This window comes from Hyposmocoma kahamanoa, unplaced genomic scaffold (genome assembly GCF_003589595.1).
Source record: "Hyposmocoma kahamanoa isolate Upper Pololo Valley unplaced genomic scaffold, ASM358959v1 92, whole genome shotgun sequence".
NCBI classification, from domain to species: Eukaryota; Metazoa; Arthropoda; class Insecta; order Lepidoptera; family Cosmopterigidae; genus Hyposmocoma; species Hyposmocoma kahamanoa.
This window is the reverse complement of record NW_020654748.1, coordinates 20,768,157-20,791,370: the sequence shown is the minus strand read 5'-3', so window position 1 is coordinate 20,791,370 and position 23,214 is coordinate 20,768,157. Positions and strand designations below refer to the sequence as shown.

Sequence of the window (23,214 nt, the reverse complement as noted above, 5' to 3'; positions counted from 1 at the left end):
GTTCGCGGTGCAAGTTGACCTTGAGCACTGACGGCCCGCCCGCTCGTGTAGGCCCATTGGGCGCGCTTCAATTTGCCTCACTTAGCGTGTGCGGACTAGGTTTCTATGCGTTATTATTCTAAGGATACACTGTGATTTTGGTCACCAGGCCTCCACCTCCAGTAAATACGGTCGAAGAAAAAAAAATTTATGTAAATAAAAATAAAAGACTGAATGAAAGAATGACGATGTACTTAAATAAAGAAAAAAATATAGAATCCAAAAAATTTTTCCAAAAAAAGAAGTTAGATAATTAAAAAATAAAATAAATCAAAACCAACAATAGACATACATTGATGGATCTGTTTGTTTGTGTATATGCGAGGATGTGTCCTTTACAGGTCCCATAGTCACGGCTGATTGAGATGATAAAGCCATCAACTAGTTATGTCTAATAATAATGCAAACCAACCTATTATAATATTATTTATCGTACTCATCACATGATTTACATAACTCGACGCGATGAAGTTACGTCTGACGGAAAAGGATTTCATTGTGATGGGACATCAGAAATATAATTTAGTACCAGCAGAGCTCCTTGTGAAAGAGTTCATCCAGGGTAGTACTGCCACCTTTTTTTTTTTTTTTTTTTTTTTTACGGGGGCGAAATCTTTATGGATACCCCTGAGCCCAGGGAGACTCAGGGGTTATGTGGGGACTCTCCCTCCAGACTGGAGGGCCTAACCCACTAAAACCCCCCCGGGTTTCCCTCTCGCCGGTTGAGTCGGCGCCGTGGGATCAGTGAACATTCACCACGACGCCGCCCGGCCGCCCTAGCTTACGCCAGGGCTCCCGCGCCAACGGAGGGGCGAGTCGGTTGTCCTCCGACCCGCGCCCCAGACGAGTGAGGCCGTGCAATGCAGGCTCCGGAGTCCCTGTCCAGAGCCCGCTGGTCTCACTAGGGGATCAGGCGAGCAGCGAACTGCCTTCGCCTTCCCCCCGTACGTCTGCGCCGGAGATAGTACTGCCACCTTGCCTATTTCTGCCGCCAAGCAGTAATGTCAGCATTACTGTGTTCCGGTTTTGAAGGGTTAAGGATGCTGGTGAAATTATATGCACATGGGACTTGTCAACTTATGTTTCAGGGTGACGGGCGCAGTGGTAGTGCCCCTCAGATCTTTGCAATTTAAAGCTCTGAGTGGCACTGTAACTGTTATGGACAGGCGTGTAGCTTACCACCAGGCGCACGACTTGTTCGTCCCGTCACTTGATGTTATAACAAAAAATAATAATATCGATTAATTTATCGGATCGAAAAATGGTTATGCAGTAATTTTTTAAATGTTACGTGAGTGATTATTTTTATCTTTTTATAATTACTTTTTTTTTGGTGAGTTTTAATCCAATGTGTACCATTATATTATTATTTAGGTATGCCCGGTTACATCTATGGAAATTAAATTGAAATTAACGAATGGTGGCACCACGCCTATTCGCATTATTCATGAGGCAGACTATGTTAATTCATTGTATGAGTTGATTTCAGTAATTAACATGATATTATACTACTGATTATAATGTATCACATTTCAGTCGATATATTTTAACATCGATTCTCGATTTCACTAATCGTTTTCCCTCACTTGTTTACGAAGATTGACATGTGTCATTCTAACCAAGCTAAATTTTAAAATTCCTTTTCACCTCACTAGTTCGGAAAGGCTTTCTATTTCATTAGAAAGCTACGCGCAAAAGCGCTTTTTGCATGCTAGCGTGGAAAAGATTTTTGAAATTCGAACCAGACGAGGGACTGTGGTGCACCTAACTTTTTCTTTCGGTGAACAAAAAAATCATAATGACACGTTCAACTAAATGGACGACAATTATTTATGAATTTTGAGGTATATTTTATTCTTATTATGGTTGATATTAAATTGACCACGATAACTAATTTTGTTTATTAAATTACTTTAATTCGTCGAAGAACTAAAATATTTTCAATAATCACACAAAATTATAAGTACAAGCAAGAATAAAAATTGATGAGATGCAAATTCAGAACGCATCCGAAGATAAACTTGTTCTTTTGACAAAAAAAAATAGTGACGCGTTCCGAAACGCGATTCGTCGTAAGTACATTAAGTATTTATATATTATTAATCCGTTGGTATAGTTTATTCTTATTATTATTGACATGAAATTAACAACGATAACACTAATTTTGTTTTATTGGATTGTTTTAATTTGTCGAAGAACTAAAATAATTTCGTTAACCACATAAAATTATAATACAAAGAAGAGAACGTATGAGGTGTAAATTCAGAACGCACCCAAAACTAACTTATTTTTTTCAAATCTTCATTTTAATCACTTCAATTTCAATACTTTGGATTTAATTGTACTGTAATAAATTAAGATTAAAAGGAACAAAACATGAGCGAATCTGAGTCTAGCGGTGATGAAAAACTGATTTGTTATAGTTCCACTGTTTTTCTTTCATCTACCATTTTCCTCGCTATAGTGAGGTGAAAAGTTGTGTGTTATGTTCGGCAGCAAAGTTGTTTTGCGTCTCGTGCCTTGAAACCCTTGCTACGCTCACGATTAAATTTTTGAATCTCGTGGCTCTCTCTTAGAATCCTTCGCTTGCTCAAGTTTCAATACGAAGCACTCGCGCCAAACAACCTTTGCGGTCTTGCATAACAAATAAGTATTATTTTTTTCGATCCTCGAAAAATAATAAATAACGATTTATTGTCTTAACAAGTACCAATATATTATACAGTTTGAGTTATTTCACCACTCTTTCAAACTAGTCTCAAGTAAAAACAAATCAAGTGTTGTTGAGTAGCAGATAATGATGTGTTTATTATTAACAGTTATTTGTAATCCATTTTCATAGATGCCAAAGTCATCCTGACTAGACTTAGGAAGAGTGGTTTAATACCGCGCGGTGTAGTATTATTGCTGACTCTATAGGACGTGACGTGGGTGGGCGTGTGCGTGGGCGTGGATACGTGGGCGAGACAGTACAGTTGTTTGCATATAATTCGGCCCTCGATTTAAACATTTCTTATTATGCTGTTCAATAAAGAATATGGTACATGTGTAGATACAGCTTTTTCATTTTATTTCTTTTCTTTTCATTGATTTTTAATTACTTTTATTTTGTTAAATATTTAATTGATTCTTCTACGTTCGGTGCACCAGCAAGTGCGGTATGGACTGTAATAATAAAAAAAACCGACTTCAAAAGTTCGTGGATCTATTTGCCAAGTTTCATTGAAATCGATTACCGGAATGTGCGCGAAACCGGGTTCATTCTCTAGTTTGCCGCCCTTAGAGGTGGAATATTTTTTTCAAATTTAAATAAGACCAATACTGAGGTACCCTCTTTCCAATAAAAAAACAATCATCAAAATCGGTTGACAAACCGGAGTAGTCGCGTAATATACACACAGAAAAATGTAGTCGAATTGAGAACCTCCTCCTTTTTTGACGTTGGTTAAAAAAAGTGGAAGCGTAAGGGCGCATTCTTATTAGACATGTATAGAAGTGCTACAGTGGCTCCACTACTAAGTTTCAAACAATGTTTAGAAGTGCAGTCTCACTGTTGTAACATGCGTGCGCCACAATTGCAGTCACAAGTAGTGAACTAAAAGTGACAAAAGCGACTGTGGCACCACCGCAGCGTAGTGATAGCTATATGATATATAGATCGAAGGTTCGTTAGCCTTGCCCACGGTTCATACCTTTTCGAAGGAATCACTGATTGTATAAAAAGAGACAACTTTTGGTATAAAATTATTTTACAACATGGGGTCAATTGGACCAAGGGCTCCGGCCCAAAATTTTTGTTTTTGTTTTTGTGTAACTTTGTTTTCGTGGGGTTTTTGTCTTTTAAAATACACCAGTATGTTTTATACGTATAACCTGGCTTTTTTATTACAATAAGTAACGGGACACATTAATCGCATGCTTGGTGGCAAACGAAACGCCTACCCATAACTGTTGCACAGCCATTCAGAGCTTTAAATCGCGAAGTACTGAGGGGCACTGCCACTAAGCCAGTCACCATGAGACATAACTTAACAAGTCCCATGTGCCTGTAATTTCATCGGCACCTTCGCCCTTCAAAATCGGAACACAGTAATGCTAACATTATTGCTTGGCGGCAGAAATAGGTAAGATGGCAGTACTTCCCAGGATAAACTCTTTCACAAGAAGTTCTACTGCTATTGAGACACACGAAGTTTGTTACGCGTAGGGTACGATATTCAGTTAGATATCCTAGAAAATTACTCGGGCTATTCAACAAATGAATTCTAAGAGCATGCCTCGGTTATGCCCACAGACCACATAAATATTAGTAATAGACTGGTTAGAGGGCGGGGTCCGCGTTACCTAGCTTATCACCAGACGGGCATATGAGTGTCAACAGCGCGTCAGTCGTCGTTCAAATGTGATACATGATTATTTTGTAAAAAAAATAGAAATACGCCGAATTGTGCAATTATATCATGTCGAGTAAGAAGCCAAAGTTTCAAAAATACTCTGGGAGTGATTTCATTTCATCAGTAAGTACTAAAACTCTGTATTTTCTAATATTTTCAACAATACAATACTATAATTTCGAAACAAAACTATTTTCTTGTAACTCGGTAATAACAATATACATTGGTTGCTAGCCATCGCCGCCGTCAAAAGAACAATTTTAATGACGTTCAATGAATTGCTTGCACTAGTGTCGTATTACACTTGGTACTGGGTCCGCGTGTTGTAATCAAATTATCGATATGTAGAAACTCTGTATTTAGAAACTCGGTTTTGGTTTAGTTCAACATTTTTTTTTTATTATAGCGGTAGGTACCAATGTGTAAACATAAATTGTTTACAGGTATTTAAAAGCTAACAATTTTGATTACTTAAATGTTTGGTCCCCACACTCGCAATAGTTTTCTAAATTTTCAATTTAAGTAAAAACAATATATTAATAGAAAAAAGGAAATATAGATAGAAGAGGTACAGTGTCGATAATTTTACAATGCACATAAGTTCGCGGAGTATCAAATGAAGACTTTATGAGATTAGAGATTTTCTTTCCCTTGTCTACATGATTCTTATCTCCCTACTTGCTTATTATACGTTACATTCGTCCGCTTGAGTTCTTAGTTTTATCACAGGCATGATTTACATTTGCAGTTTTTGTATTGATTTTTTTAGTTTCCTGCCGGATCCTTTTCAAAGGAGAAAATGGGCTGAAGCAACAGGCAGCACAAGCTGGGTACCTACTAAATGTAGCAGCAATTGCTATAGGCATTTCATGATATCACATTAAAATATATACATATGAATAACAACCAAACAATTCATTAAGAAATAAATCATTTGGTTAATCAGGTAATATATGACATGAAACGTAGAGTCGCAAATTAAAATGTGAAAACATTTCTGAAGCATTGTCACTTATTTTTCGTCAAGTTTCCATGAAACAAATGATACGCTTCTTCGCCTTCGGAAATAAGTATCTTCATTTTCTTGACAAGCTCGTCGACGCTATCGGTGTAGTCATGTTCAGTCAGTTCAGAAAGAGGCAATTGTTGAACAAATATATCATATTTCAGGGAGAATAAAGATTTTTATGATTACTGTGTTTTAATATTTCAACTCTTTCAGTGTTCGGATTGACTGGAAATCTAGTAGGTTAACGAAAGTACGAAGACAGTATAATAAATCATTAATACTGTGATTGTAGCATGTAGCTACAATCACAGTATTAATGATTTATTATACTGTCGAGTACGAGTTGCAAATATACGCACACGCTTGCGTACCTAATATTAATTAATATTTGCGTGTAGAAAAACCTTATGCGTATTTGGTAACAAATGTGTGTGTGTAAATGTTAGCTACGATACTCTTGAAGAAATTGCTTTAAATGCCGTTTCCATATACTCCGTGATTAACCCTAATTATAGGAAGTATAAAGCAATGCCTAGTTCAATATTCCGCTACTTATGTAACATATAATGTCGATATCAATTAAATGTCACATCCCTATCTGTAGACTGTCAATTTTTTGCTTTTGTTCTAAGAGGTTTATGTTCATAGGATTCTTAGCTTTTATGTGACTAGTAATAATAAAACCTTATTAGATCCAAATAAGTTTCAATTTTTTTTACCAAAACTTTTTATTATTTTCTATTTTCGTTTGATAATTTATAACCAATCAAAATTATGTTATCTTAGTACTAACGTAAGATTACATTTTTAAATGTGTGCGTGTGGCGATAACGGTTTTGATACAATTGTTGCTTGATGCCATTTCGATTCTTTTCTTTCTTCCGTGGTTATGCCACGTGGACGGGACAGTACTTCAAATATTGAAGAAATTTATTCTAATGGAGATTATATTCTATTTTTAAAGGTAATAAGGCCTTCCAAGATATTTTTATAAATTACGACTCGAAATCGAGCCGGTGAAAGAAAAAAGCATTCTTTATTTTTGTGACACTGATTCAAAAATGAAAGGGTCAATTATAAGGATCACTTCGTTTTAAATAACGTAGTATCTTAAATTAAATCATATGTCTAAAAATAGAAACCAATTTGAAATTGAGGAATGGTTTATCTATTTTTGCCAATGTGTCTATTATAATAGTATTTTCAATTAATTTATCAAATGTTCAAAATGCGATTTATTTTCCTAAAAATAAAAAAAATAAGGAAAAAATAATGGAAGCAAATTAATTTGCTACCCCGCGAACCCTGTGAAGGTTAAATTGTGCAAAATAGCTACGCTTGTGTTGGATATTTCCACCTGCAGTTAATTTTCCCACCCTCTCTCCGTATAACATTAATAAAATATATAAAGCGCTATTACAGTCACAGACACTACCACCAAAAATATATCCACCATAAACAATAATTATATTTAAAAATAGAAATAAGTTAATAAGTACTTAGAGGTGGCAATAGCTATACTTATTTCTTTGGCGGAATAAGCAGCCAGTATTCTCGACATGGGAAACTGTAATAAGACTTCTTGTCGCCTTGATAGAAAGCTTCTTAGCGAGAAGTTTTGCCTGTGGTTTAAAGGGCATAAAGTTTCCACTGTAAAATGACAAAGCGTAGCACTCGTAAAGGTTGGCGTATTTTAGCCTTTTGCGGTTCACAGCTGGTCTGGCTTATGATTACGTGGTTATAGGAGGTGACCTTAACTTATTATACCTATCATATCACAACACTAGTCACATAGGTCAAAGCATTTATGTTTAACCAAGTTACCGTAGTAAAACTAGAAATATTTATATTTCCGTTGTGTCGGTAAGCCTGCCTCTGACACTTAACTCTATTGAGTAGGGTCTTGTTGGATTGATTTAACACGCATCGAAATATGTTACATATTAAACGTGTTAGCTGTGAAAATTTTGTGAAATTTTTATAGTCAATAAAGAAAAAAAAGAACAAAATATAGGTCGGTTTTTTTAGTACTCTGTATCGATTATAAAAGAGTTATGTTTTGATAAACCATATTGGTCTAAAGACGATGATGTTAATCATCATCAATCCACTAATAGGCCAAGGAGATGGTTTAGCCCAATGTGGGTTAGGCCAACGTGATCAAAATATAACTTTTTTATAATCAGTACAGAGTACTAAAAAGCCGATCTCAAACGTTCGTGAAATTACATCGATCTCCCAAGTTTTATTGAAATCGGTTACCGGAAAGTGCGCGATTCCGGAGTCCTTGGAGTCGGAGTCCGGATTCATCCCCTAGTTTGTCACCCTTGGAATATTTTCTACAAATTCAAACGGAACTGATACTGAGATATCTTTTTACAACAAGAAGAGAATCATCAAACTCGATTCACAAAAACCGTAATCGCGTAATATACACAAAAAAAAACTGTTAAACTGAGTTCTCAAAGGTTCTCAGTTTAACAGTTTAACAGTTTAAGTGAGGAGGTCCTCGCTTTCGCTCGGACTGTCGATGCAAAACGCACGACGAATTTTTACCTGTTTTCGCATGGACGTAAACCTTTTTCTGGCCAGCTTAAGGCGATTCCGTTTTGATAAGTATGAGTCCCTTATACTTAGTAAAAACCACGGAAGAAAGAAAAGAATGACAATGGCATCAAGCAACATTTGTATCAAAACCGGTGTCGCCACAAGCACACATTTGAAAACGTAATCGTACATTAGTACTAAGATAACATAATTTTGATTGGTTATTATACATCATCCCTAAAATTTAACTTTTTACTAATTCAAATTAAAGAGAAATATTTTTTTGAAATAGTTTTTCGGCCTTTGTGTAAAGTCCTATTTTTCGAGATACGACAAGATCGCTTTCTCGGTCTATATGATATACTTGTTAACAACATAACAACTACCTCTTTCTGAACTGACTGAACATGACTACACCGATAGCGTCGACGAGCTTGTCAAGAAAATGAAGATACTTATTTTCGAAGGCGAAGAAGCGTATCATTTGTTTCATGAAAACTTGACGAAAAATAACTGACAATGCTTCAGAAATGTTTTCAGATTTAGATGTGGTATATAAATTGCGACTTTGAGTTTCATGTCATATATTACCTGATTAACCAAATGATTTATTTCTTAATAAATTTTTCGGCTGTTATTCATATGTATATAATTTAATGTGATGTCATGAAATGCCTATAGCAAGTGGTGCTACATTTAGTAGGTACCCAGCTTTTACTGCCTGTTGCTTCAGCCCATTTTCTCCTTTGAAAAGGATCCGGCAGGAAACTAAAAAAATCAATACAAAAACTGCAAATGTAAATCATGCCTGTGATAAAACTAAGAACTCTAGCGGACGAATGGGACGTATAATAAGCAAGTAGGGAGATAGAAATCATGTATTTAAGGGAAAGAAAATCTCCAATCTCATAAAGTCTGTATTTGATACTCCACGAACTTTCGTGCATTGTAAAATTATTGATATTGTACCTCTTCTATCTATATTTCCTTTTTTTCTATTAATATATAGTGTTTACTTAAATTTAAAATTAAAAAAAAAACTATTTAAAACATTTAAGTAATCAAATTTGTTAGCTTTTAAATACATGCAAACAATTTATGTTTATACATTGGTACCTACCGCTATAATAAAAAAAATGTTGAACTAAACCAAAACCGAGTTTCTAAATACAGAGTTTCTACATATCGATAACTTGATTACAACACGCGGACCCAGTACCAAGTGTAATACGACACTAGTGCAAGCAATTCATTGAACGTCATTAAAATTGTTCTTTTGACGGCGGCGACGGCTAGCAACCAATGTATATTGTTATTACCGAGTTGCAAGAAAATAGTTTTGTTTCGAAATTATAGTATTGTATTGTTGAAAATATTTGAAAATACAGGGTTTTAGTACTTACCGATGAAATGAAATCACTCCCGGAGTATTTTTTAAACTTTGGCTTCTTACTCGACATGATATAATTGCACAATTATTGCACAATATTTCTATTTTTTCCACAAAATAATCATGTATCACATTTGAAGGACGACTGACGCGCTGTTGACACTCATATGCCCGTCTGGTGAATCTTTACGATTTAAGTAAACCTATTCGGCAATGCAATGGTGCGAAAAGTGCAACATAATTTTGTAAGCATATGTGCATATTACGTAAATACAAAAGATAATCGTGTCAATATAGAATGTAGGAAGACTAATCCCGATGCCGAGCGGGAGTTGTCCTCTCGCGCCTTCCAGACCATTGTCAGACGTTTCGGACAACACGAGATTGATCTTTTTGCATCCTGCACCAATGCAGTTTCAGGAACCTGATGCATTTGCCGTAGATGACTTTACACTAATCGGAATTCTATTTTTTCTTTCTACGCATTTCCACCCTTCTTTTTATTATTGAAATGCTTACGCAAAATTATTGATAACGAAGCAAATGGTACTCTTGGTTTTCGGTATTGGCCTTCCCAGACATGGTTCCTCCTGCTGCAAAGCCTGTTGGTTTCCGACGTGATATATTTTAACTCAAGCGAATCATTATTAAACCTTATCGACTGCACACCAGCCTTACTCTTTCTGCCGTTATCAGCGCGCCCTTCGCTTCCCGCGGAGTCCCACAAGAGGCGATGACTTTACCCTTAGCTTCTCTTTCTTAAAATATAATTAGACAATATAATGTGTCCCTAAAGCTCTGGTGGAAATTTTGCAATAATAACAGTCTGCTTTATCTCTTTTATAGTCTGAAACAGGCTCCGCATAAAAAGTTTACTTAAGGGCGCACTTGGATTGAAACCCAGTGCACCAAAGTATAGCAATACTTGGAATCTCCAAGTCGTTCTCGCATTAGTTTTAACGTGGTTTCCCAACACAGAACTTCCTCTCGAAAAACTTACGAAAAAACATGTTTTACTTGCACTTTGTTGTTTTACTGCACACCGCGTACAAACTGGCATTGACTAAAATGAAAAACATACAAATGTAATTCCGATTAAAATGGCAATACCTGATTTAATCAAAACGTCTGCGCCTGGTCGCGTACAGCCCACATTAAATTTTCCATATTTTAGAGAGGATCCAAGTATTTGCCTTGTCGCAGTTTTCAAACATTATATTTTGGTAACACAAAATAAGACAACTGCACGTCAGGGAACGCTCTTGCTGACACACAGAGCTCCCCACAGAGTACCGTGTGCCGATGTGTACGGCAGGTATTGGATGCGGCGCGGCGGGTGTGGACACAGCAGTTTTCGGCGCGCATAGCGCGCGGTCGAGGTGCCGATAGAGCTTATACGCAAAGCTGCGAGTTGGACTCCGACATCTCATATCCCTTACTAGATTTTATAGTAGACTATTACTTACTGAAGACGAACACACGTTCGCAAGAACCATTTGCTTACATAATAATAAAACGGCAAATTATACTATTCTAAATTAATAATAATCTTTATTTATAAAATTATTAATGATTGTACGATTGAAAAATTGTTATGATTGTGATCTCAGGAGAACATCCGTTATATGTTCATAGTTATCGATTAAGCCTCTGGTTTTTAATTTACATAAAATCAACTAGAAGCAAAACTGAATACTCTAAAACTCTACCTGGTTAAATATTATATGGAGAATGAAGCGACGGAATATAATAGATGATCAAACGAACTTCTTGAAGTGAAGTTCGATCACTATTATGTGAGTCGCTTCATTCGAAGATATAATCAACACCCTCCCTCTCTTGACATCGTCATATCAGAAGTAAAGATTCTGAAACTCCCAAATAAGTTTTGCTCCCACTCTAAAAGGAATGAGGATAGAAAATGGCGGTTGATGCCTGGTAGGAAGTGTCAACATCAAAACCATTTTTTTTTCTTTCTAAAAACCGTGCGGTATTGCCTAGCAAGTTAAAGAAACTACCTGGTTAAATATTAGGGGTTAAAGTATGAAATTGCCGTTTTATTGCAATAGGTTCTTTGAATTTTCATAGAATCTTCGTGGTTTGAGGTTTTCGAATGAAACTTTTTTTCAAATGGTTTCTGTGATTTTTTTTTTTTTTAAATTTGAAACATTTGAATATCGACTTTCAATTGTTTTTGTTATTCAATTTAGACAAGAAAGACGGATACTGCGAAAATTCGAGTGATTTTTGAATACGAGTTCCGACGCGGAACTAACGCGGCAGAAACAGCCCGCAATATCAATGCTGCGTTTGGAGAGGGGTCTACTAATGAACGCACCGTGCGATTTTGGTTTAAACGCTTTCGTGATGGAAATTTCGACTTAAAGAACGAGTCACGAGGAAGACCGCCCACACAGGTGAATAACGATGAATTAAAAGAGATAGTGGAAGCCGATCCTAGTCAAACTACCCAGGAATTAGCGGCATGGTTTAACGTTACCTTACCCACAATATTGACTCACTTGCGTCAAATCAATAAAATAAAAAAATACGAAAAATGGGTGCCTCATGATTTAACTGATCTGCAGAAAGAAACGCGTGTTGAAACTTGTGTTGCCTTGTTGAACCGGTACAGAAATGAAGGTATATTGGATCGAATTGTAACATTTGATGAAAAGTGGATTCTTTATGATAACCGGAAAAGAAAAATGCAATGGCTGACCCCAGGTCAAATGCTACAACAGTGTCCTAAAGCAAAACTTACCAATAAAAAGGTAATGGTAACTGTTTGGTGGTCTCAGCATGGTGTTATTCACTATAGTTTTCTCCGATCTGGTCAAGCAATAACGGCAGATGTCTATTGTGCCGAACTCCGAACCATGTTGACAAAACTAGCAGTAAAACAGCCCCGACTCATGAATCGATCTTCACCATTATTGCTCCACGACAACGCGAGACCTCATACAGCACGAGAAACCATTTTGACCCTTCAGGAACTGCAGTTAGAAACCATTCGTCATCCTCCGTATTCACCAGACCTTGCTCCAACGGACTACCATTTTTTTCGTGATTTGGACAATTATCTACGTGACAAGAAGTTTTCTTCCCGGGAGGCAGTACAAAATGCTTTCACACAGTTTGTGCAGTCTAGATCGTCGGAGTTCTATCGCAAAGGCGTTAATAACCTTCCCATTAGATGGCAGCAATGTATAGATAATAATGGCAACTATTTTGATTAAATAAATTTGTTAAAAATTTAAAAAATAAACAATTTAGATTTTCAGTACAAATCGGCAATTTCATACTTTAACCCCTATTATTTTATCGTTTGAGTGTTGCTGTTTTTTGGACTTTTTTTAGTATCGTAGTGTTGTTGGAGTTAATTTAACATATCTACCACACTTTTGTTTTAAATTAATAAATAAAAAAAGCAGGTCACAAAATATTTTATAATTATTTTGCTAAGCTTTTTATTTCAATCTTATATCTAGCAAAAAAATTGAGGCTGGTTAAATTTTTCTGGGTATAAAGTACCAAGCTCCATACTAATTCGGTACAAGTCCTTTATCTGGATGTGCTGGGACCTACCCAGAGTAAATTACGTTGTTCTGGTACCCATAGCACAAGAAATTTCTTACTTTTGAGACCAAGTAATAGACATGGTTATCTATCGCACTAGTAATAATCTATATCAACCTATGTATGCTCCGCTGCAGGTCGTAGATCTCTTCTACCTAATAAACCGGAAAACCGGAAAACGGTTCACAAGCAATCTAAATCCTCTCCGTAGAAGAGACGCTTGCCCAGCAGTGACACGTGTTATGGATTGATGATGATGACGTATTTAGCAGAATGTGAAGTGAATATAAAGAAGAGCTGGGTCGGAGAAAATATTAAAAGAAAGTCGGTTGAAAACAGTCTTTATGGATTAACACTAAAAACATTGTATTGACTCGTTTAATATTTATGTGATTAATAGCTTAACCACAAACATTACCAAAGGAAATACCGAAAATCAAACTAAAACAATGGTTTTCAAAAACAAAAATAAGCGTGCATGATCTTATTAGCCCGTCATTATTATTTTTAATGCTATTATGATATCACCAATTACAGCACATTTTATGATTAATATTCTGTTTGAACAAATTTTTCCTTTTTTGTCTGTCATTCCTTTTTATGTCACCTTATTAAAATATATTTATTATTTATAATATTTACTACAAAAGACAAGTGAAGAGACTGTACGATCTTTCTGTTTGAAAATAAATGAAAAACTCGCAAAATTAATAAAAAAAATAGGATTCGCTCTGGGCCTTTTGGAGGGAAAAGTGTCGTTTTTATTTTGACTTTCAATTATTTTGTGAAATCTAGTTTAAAGTGGAACATGATAGTGCTATTGTGCCTTAATCGAAGATTAAAACGCGAAATTATACGAATCTCGAACTAAAATACCCGTATCGGTCCGTTCTAAGGAATCCCGAGTCAATCCAAGCACGCCGCCTCAAATTGCCTATCCTCTTTGTGGTGGCCATATTTACAGAAATATAACTAATCGTTTATGTTTTCGGCTGAAGGACTTTGTTTCCATAGCCAGCAATAATTTATAAAAAAAAAAAATTAAGACGGCCGAACAGTGAACATGTATTTCTGCTTTTTTCGGAGCAATACATAACCATTCCCTGCGAAAAATGTCAGAAACTAAATACCTAGCAGTATGGCTAATTAGATGCCCTGTTTTTTGTTTACAATTTGACTACTACCTAGTACAAAAAAGATGACACTTCCATTCCCCATAGACCGAGAGTTATATCAAACATTGTTGTCAAATTTCGGGGTAATTAAAAATACACCGTATAATCATTGTATTACAAAGGTATTGCATAGGTATAAGCAATAAGCGGATGTTTTTCTCACATATGTTCGATGTTTGCCGGCTTTGTTATGTCAACCTTGATACATTGAACAGTAAATGTGTCATATTCAACGTCATATTAGCAGCTAGAATAGAATAGAATAATTTATTTCATATGCCACAATGTTATTTATTTAAAATAAAATAGACGCTTAAAGTCTTTACATGTTTTATGGTACTATTTAAATACTGTACAAATACTCGTATTACTTATATAATATACGACAAATCGCGTAGATGAACGTGTCATTGCTTTTTTTTCATCAAAGAAAAGTTAGGTGCACCACAGTCCATCGTCAAGTTCTAATTTCAACTTCTTTTTCAACAATTTTTTTCTACGCTAACGTGGAAAAATGCTTTTGCGCGCAATTTTCTAATGAGAAAGATAGCCTTTCCGAGCTAGTGATGGGGTGAATAGATCTTTTTTGCCTGTACATGATTTGCTTGGTCATTTGAAAATATAGTTGTGTGTTATTTTCTTGAGTGCCAACTCAAATAGTGTTGCCCAAATGCAAGACCAAGGCGAGACTAACATGTCTTGGTTTTAGTCTTGCATCAGTATATCTGGTCTTGGTTTGTTGCAAGAGTCTCGCAAATACCTACTGCTACATATTAGACATGCAAAAACACCGATGTCGACTATCGTAAATAGCAACATTGTGATAATGTTTGACGGTGAGCGGTATCGCAAAAAGTATTGCGATTAGTAACGATTTGTTTAACCTTTAATTTAAAAATATATTTGCCGGAAGCGGAGAACAAGACAAGGTCAAAATATGCACGACACGCTCACGACCGCCATCGTGGATTTTTAAAGAGAAAATCTCCAACGAAGGTAAAGATTTCTCTATGTATTAATAGAAAACTGCATTTTTTTTTTATTGTCGTACTATCACTTACTTTTGCCGCTACGTTTTTTGTACCATTATTGACGATGAAATCAATATTCATCATTTTCATGTTATACAGCTGTTTTTATAATACTACAAAATTATATAATTGTGTTGACGCAAAAGCGCATTTATACAGTCATGATGATTTTATACCAATTTATTTTTTCCTGTGGTTGTTATTTTAAGTTGAAGATGGTAAATTTTAAAACTGTAAAGATAAAAATATATAAATTTGATAGAACAATATTATGTCTGCTCAAATCGAGCCACAGCCACCGATTTATCGTAAGCGGCATTTTTACCTAAACAACGTTTTTTTGTTGCAAATGATATTTTAAACTATGACGGCAATATCAAAAAATCATAACATAAGCGACTCCACTTACTATCTCAACCGACATAGTACACACGCCAGCACATCAACCTACACATTGACGTATCTTGTTCCGTTGTGAAAAATGTGTAGTCTGGTGTGCCGTTGTCCGTACATCACTATTTTTTACACTATGAAACATCAATTATAGCAATATTTTTATTAGCAACTTTATAACTATTGTGTAACGTACAAACTAGGGGATCAACTCTCGTTTTCCGTCCTACATCCGTCCGAAACAATTACTACCAAATAAGTAACACTCGACAAATTAAAAGACACAAGACAAGAATAACAAGTAGAAGCTTCATTCGCATCATGTAAGACACATTAATTGGTAACCTATCACAAAACAGTTGTTCTTTCAGGATATGTTGAATGTTTAGCGTAAAGACACGATTAGTTTCGTTTAGGTTAGGTTAAGTTAGGTTTAAAAGATAAAACATTTTTCTCTCAAAATTACTTTCGAGCTTATGAAATTTCGACCAAACGTTATTTCTGGAAAATGTCATTTCGGTCTACTGATAGGTAACCCCTTTAATTTGGTCGAATAGTACTTACTTGACAGTAATAATTGTTTCGGACAGAAGTCGGACGTCTCCATTCAACTTCCGTCCGAAACAATTACGAGAGTACAGGGCTAGATACGATACGACATCAGTTGCGGGAATTTGTCTCGTAGCTGTTTTTTTGTCTCGTATCTGTTTTTGATGATATCAAGCGGCAGGACGAACAAGTCGTATGCCTGGTGGTAAGCGACACGCCTGTGCAAGACATGACTGTACTTTGATCAGCACCCTTACCCCTCAAATCCGGAACACAGTATTGCTCACATTACTGCTTCACGGCAGAAATAGGTAAGGTGGTAGTACTTCCCTACACAAACTCCTTCACAAGGAGCTCTACTATTACTGAAAACAAACGGAAGTTGTATCTTTCTAATCTACCAAAAACTCACTTCCATTCCGTTGCGCAGTATAAACAGAGCCTTAAAGTGTAATAGAATATGACCGTCATGCAATTGAACTAAACAGTCGTTTTCATTTGACATTTGTGTGCGCGACGACTATAATCTTATACACTGAAGCTCGCACGTGTAGATATAGCACGTAGTGATGTAATTTTCAAGAGAAAATTTACAGTTCGGAGAAGCGATAAATTTTATCTTCGAGCTCTTGGCTCTTGAATCTTCATATCTGTTTATGCACTTATTTTAGAGAGAACACATTCTTCCCGTATCACAATATGTTAACAAAATACTCGTACTTTAAATCCAGTTTTATGAATTGGTTAAAAAAGACCAATAGAGTACCGACCTAATATGAAATGGCAATAGGACTTCTAGTTTTTTTCATCAATTCGCATGAATACACGGAAAGTGGATCTGCAATTAGTTTTTCGATATAATATATAAATATTAATGGTTAAAGGCAATAGAAGAAAAAGGTATCCTTAGTGAAACGGCCCATAGAATTTGGCTTAGTCACTAATGTGTGACGTCTCAAATAGAAATCGCCCTTTTTACTACAGATTTCTGAACGCTTGTAAATATTTTATGTTTCTGATTTCACAACAATCATTAATTTCAGTAATTTTTTATTCCTCAAAATAATTACTTCACGTAAGTTTTATATTTTATAGAAAACACACGCTAGTTAACACAATCTTTTGAATACAATACAGAACAGAAGGAGGAAATTGTTTGAATATTTGTTAATAATTTGTGAAAATTGGTAAAAATTGTAATTGAGGGGAAGACAGAAGAGAAAAGAGGGAGAGGAAGGCCTAGAACGACGTAATAGTGAACAGATAAAGAAGAATATCAAAATGAGCAGTCTAGAAGCTGGGTATGAACCGTGAGGAGTGGAGGAGGTTACACCGACAAGAGCCTGGCTGTGTAGGATAATGGTATACAAGAATAAAATAAACACAATATAGAATAAACAAGCATAATATATGAAGAGACCAATGCTAGTGAAGGAGGCGAGGGAGACTTGTTAGGAGAATAATGAGTACATTTTAGAAAGATTACATTTTGGAAAGATGATGGTATGTACATGCACAAGACTTTTATATTTTCCTATAAAAAATTTAATGACAACATCACTAGACATCGCACGTCATGCATTTTACATGTAGTTGTTATGTTCTTATCGGCTTATAATTTTATTTAACAATAGCCATTGGTTTGGGAATTTCTGATGGTTTATTTACCTGTACAACTTGGATTTACCAATGTTAGAAGTTTCGTCATACAATATCTATTATTAGTACAGAGAGGAAAATAAAACTATTTAAAACATTGAAGAGAGCGTGAATCACAAGGCGAAATATCCTTACCACTTCTTTGAAAGATATTTCCTTACATTGCTCACATTTTTTCTTCATTATTATTATCCATTAGTAGCAGTAGAGCTCCTTGTGAAAGAGTTCGTCCAGGGAAGTACTGATACATTATCTGTTTCTGCCGCCAGGCAGTAATAATGCGAGCGTTACTACGTTCCGGTTTATTACTTGTCAACTTATGTCTCAGGGTGACGGGCGCAGTGGCAGTGCCCCTCAGATCTTTGCGATTTAAAGCTCTGAGTGGCACTGCAACTATTATGGATAGGCGTGTGAGAGCGCTACTGGTGCAGGTGGAGTTCTGTTGATTATAATGTTGTCGGGATTGTAGTATAGTAGCCTCCGCAGCCTCCGCAGCCTCTTACTTAGTACAAGTTCAAAGTTTAAAAGGGTAAAGACCTAGTGGTAATAAATCCAGTTTAATAAATATTTATTCCAGTTTTAACAATATTTATGATCTTTAAAATGTTTATCGTACAAGAGACTTTTTGGTAACTGGTAAACGGCTCAAAAAAATAAGAAAAGAAGACGTGTTTGCTGCCGCGATCGGGCAGGGAGTGACGATGGAACAAAGCAAAATCAGAATGTGAGGCAAAAGAATGGAACAATTCATAATTTAAATTTAAATACGAGTGGCCAGGAACCGGAAAAAGGCGATTAAAATGATGCAAGGTCACACCGTCACAGGCGTGTTTACCACCAGGCGTCCCGTCACTTGGTATTATAAAAAAGAAACTTCACAACACAGGCTTAGTCAAATATTCCTAACCTAAAAAAAATATTCATACGTTACTTACCCCACATTGGTCCAAAATTTAAACAGACCACAGTCAAAATGAGACATATTCTTAACTTTCGATTTTTCTCGCCTTTCTTGAACACTATCTCCATGGTTTTTCGAAGGCTTTTGAAGTCAAAGAACTCTAATAGATGACCTGCACAGCCTGAGCGTTTTCTTTCCTGAAGTTTACGAGTAAAAGCTTCTGTATTTACTTTAGTTTAACATCCATAATTTTGCTTACAACGTGGTCATATTAAATCATACATACATCTCCACAACAATGAAAAATGCACAACCCTGGAAAGGTAAAATATCTAATGTGCATTTGCCAAATATTACAGGAGAGCGATTTAAAGTAATAATGACAAGGGCGCGTTGCCGTTATGTTGGACAACTGTCACGTCTAGCCTGTTCCCATATAACAATCATCTGTCGTGACTGTGTCGTGGACGTTTATTTTATCGTTGAATGATGGCTGCTCCTACTAGATCGTGACGACAATTTATCGGTTCACGACAGCGGCCTTGTTGTTTGGACGACAGAATCATTTAAAGCTGCGATTATATATCGTCACATTTTAATCGTAATTTATCGTCGAAGGACTGTTGTTCTACCTCTTCCCATTATTACGACAGTCTGTTGTCGTAACATCAAAAAGTCGTGAACGACATTTAATCGTGTTGTTCTATATATGAACAACTTCATTTGAATATACAAGTCACGATACTTTAAATTGCACGACTATCTGTCGTCACGACATAATAGGAACGCGCCCTAACTCTGATTCTATCTGTTATATGGAAAGATTTTAGAAAACTTTCTAGTTTTCTAAAACCAGAGTTATGATTTTTTATCTTCTTGCCACATGCTAGTTAGACATTTTACCTTTCCAGAGTCGATAAATATTTAAATGTTTTTTTTAACATTTAAAACAAATACTAATTTAAAAAATGCTATGATTCTGTACAATAATTTTCACAGACAAATTCGAGTACCTATGTATTTATAGACTTTAAGAACACATATTTAAAATATAAAAAAAAAACTGAAAATGTTGCTATTACCTCGTTCGTTGTTGTTGTTGTTGTTGTTATAATTTGGATTACATAATATGTAATAATTTTGTGTTAAGAGTTAAATTTTATTACAGGGTTATATAAAATTTAACAACTGGCAGGACTATATTACTAAGATCATAAAGTACAATTTTTGTTGTTGTAGCATCTAAGGGCGCGTGTACACGCTAAGAAATTCGACGTATCTGCTATAGAAAAGATGAGAATGGTCTTGTACACGACAACAACTTTGTCGAATCTAGCCACGAAAGCATGTTGTGTCTCAGTGCGTCGTGTGCAGTTTCCGTCGAGTCACCGCCGCGCCGCGGAATCTCATGATTAAGGATCACGAATTGGTTCGAAACATGTCGAGCAAAAATTCGACTTAAATACGTGAGTTAACCGTTATTTTTAGTTAATATGTTGTCTGTTGCAGACGAGAAAATTATGAGTATGTACAGGATACGAAAGGTTTCGAACAGACGTTTGTACGATAAAATGTGTCAGTGCATTACGAGTCTTCCAAATAACAGTCGTTTTACTATCGACTGCGGCAACAAATATGTTGTTCAACATGTTGACTACGAAGCAACAACCGTCCACGCCCATAAACGTTCGTTTACTGACAAGGCTCCGCACCCCACCTCATACAATAGCGGCAGAGCGCGTCGTGTCGGGGGTAGACAAGATTTTTTCCTTGTCCGGCGCCTAAGCAGTGTACACAGTTCGTGTGTAGAAACGACACGAATTCTTACATAGACCCGGCGAAATAAAATGTGATGATTTATTAAAAGTTATGAAACAATAGTCATTATTTTTCAGTTATTGAATGTTTGACCATGATGTTTTAATAGTAGTAGAGTTCGTCCAGGGAAGTACTGCCACCTTACCTATTTCTGCCGCCAAGCAGTAATGTCAGCATTACTGTGTTCCAGTTTTGAAGGATAAGGGCGCTGGTGAAGTTATAGGCACATGGGACTTGTCAACTTGTCTCAGGGTGACGGGCGTAGTGGCAGTGCCCCTCAGATCTTTGCGATTTAAAACTCTGAGTGTCACTGCAACTGTCATGGACAGGCGTGTAGCTTACTATCGTTCGTCCCGTCGCTTGAAATTGTAAAAAAAAACATGATATTTATGGAAATTACTCCACTACTTTGTTATAATTAGAGAAAGATCGAAAACTTGGAAAAAATACCTTCGATCCGGCTGGATTCGAACCAACGTCTTCCAGCAAACCGTGCCAACTACGTCGCGAAACGAACTAGCGGACTTAGCATTAGTAGCATAGTAGCAGATCTTTGTTTTCGGTTTTTAACAAAAATTGTTGTTTATGATGTTAGTAATATAGGCCTGCGAGGTTGTAGGTATTTTACAAACAATTCTGTACGCAAAATGTATAAATTATAGTTGAGTGTACATTATTATTGTAATATAAGTAATCATCTTAAGTTCTTCTCTCAATTTGTTTAACCTTGCATTGTCACAACGGATTCCACATGAATATAAATGTACATTAAATAAAACATTGTATAACATATGGTGTCAATGATTGAATTAATATGTATGAATATTATTACTCGGATATAACACTTTAAACACATTTTTCTATAAATGCATTCTTCTATGTTTTCACTCGAAAAAGACTTCCGTTGGTTGAGCGCCGACTGAGGTCTTCAGTTCCCATAAAAAAGTTTTTTATCGTAATTAAACTGGAAACAAATCATTTTGTACTTCCAAGAAAATAAAAGCTTTATTATGAGAACTTATTAGGTTATTTTGTTAGACCATCATCGTTCACATCATCGATCAACATCAGGTGAGTTTGTGGCCAAGCGTGTGCCTGTTATATATAATACACATAACAGACACACACTTGGCCATAATATTTACTGAATTTACCTAAATAGGCTCTCAATCAACAAAATTTGAGATAGTTTTTACAAGTTTTAGTCAATGTATCTTCTACAACGCTACTTTATAAGTCTTTCTTTTCATAGCTCACTATGGAAACCCTGTGTCGCAGGTGCCATGGACACACACATAGACAACCATTAATTACACCCAAACTCAAGAGAGAAATAAATATAGGCCATACAAATATTTCTCCCGGCCCGGGAATCGAACCCGGGACCTCTACGTGGCAGATCAGTATGGGAACCGCTTGGCCACGGAGGCAGTTGAATTCTGTTCATAAACTAAAAAAGTTGAAGTTTATTCATTTATACACACAAAATGTTTTCATACTATCAACACCAGCACAGAGATATGAATAACAAAGATGGTCTCATTGATCTCTGTTTATAATAATCAACCATTGTACTAATAAGAAAATAACTAATGTATACAAACCTTTTCATTGTCTTTATTCTCGAGCCATCTGTGGTCTTCAATAATGTATATCACATAACATAAATTGAGGATATGGAATGACAAAGATACGGCAAAGACGCCATAGTACCCTAAACACTTTAGCAACACCCCACTCAGACCCATCCCTATAGGAAATCCGACTGTCATACACAAATTTAAAATCCCCATACGAAAAGTTCTCATTTCCCTCGAAGTTATGTCGCCTAAGTAACTAAATGTACCTAGAAACATTGTGTACCACCCTCCCGTTAGCGATGGTGAGATCACTTCCATAAAAACAGTCCACTCCACATTAACTTCATAAAAGAAATACGTATTTATCATGTTCAGTATACAAGTTGACATTTCTCCAATTATAGGCATGAGCATACAAATTTTCCTTCTACCAGTCTTGTCGCTCCATGCTCCAATGAACAACATTAAAATTGTTGGCACAATTGTGTGAATCACGCTTTTCCACATGTTAACTGATGCTATCAGTTTTTGGACTTCATCTTCTTCAAATGTGTGATTGTCTCTCTTTCTAAGTCTTAAATCTCTGCACACTTTATCATCAAATCCTAAATTTACGCGACACGCTTTATCCAAATTCAAATTCTGTGTCGCTAACATCGCGAGTACACTGGGCATGACAAAAAAAGCCAAAACAGGTTCCACTGTCACATTTGATTTGAAGTATTTAATTTTTTCCGTTATGTTCATATTTTTCATATCAATATTTGCTTCCATTTTCAATGGTAACTCTTCTGTATTTTCCGATACCATCTTGTTTTCTTTATCCTTCTCCATTTTTGTTTCGATGTCCATTTTTATATCACTTATTAAAACGTTACCTTTTTATACCGTTATCAGATTATCGTGTATTATTAAAATTATCATTTTAACTCATGAAACGAGTACTTAATGTACTTGAGTGTAGGTCGTATGCCTACTTGGTTTCGCGTCTCGAGTAAATAGCGAATCCAATATAGAATTACGGCAGAGCCGTCGTCGCCGCGGCGTAGTCAGCGGACTATTGTTCAGCTTTATGTAAGCAAACACTCTTATGTTGCCATATCAGTCCTTAATGCGTCTACAAACACGGTGAGGAATCGAAAATAAACAT

At 35.9% G+C, this 23,214-nt stretch overlaps 1 protein-coding gene across 1 annotated transcript; it reads right to left on the bottom strand.

The window, feature by feature from the left end:
- Positions 1-18,692: 18,692 nt before the first annotated feature.
- On the bottom strand, positions 18,693-23,114 carry LOC113236505 (proton-coupled folate transporter-like). The gene is made up of 2 exons (XM_026472612.1): positions 22,089-23,114; positions 18,693-18,863 (listed from the first exon to the last, which is right to left on the bottom strand). The coding sequence occupies exons 1-2, from the start codon at positions 22,914-22,916 to the stop codon at positions 18,693-18,695; spliced, it is 999 nt and encodes a 332-aa protein (XP_026328397.1). The 5' UTR covers positions 22,917-23,114.
- Between the last annotated feature and the right edge of the window lie 100 nt (positions 23,115-23,214).

Coding starts and splice junctions, on each gene's coding strand:
- LOC113236505 (XM_026472612.1), bottom strand. CDS start 22,916: ATGGACATCGAAACAAAAATGGAGAAGGATAAAGAAAACAAGATGGTA. Junction 18,864..22,088: donor AGAATAAAGACAATGAAAAG/GTTTGTATACAT, acceptor CGTAAACTTCAG/GAAAGAAAACGCTCAGGCTG.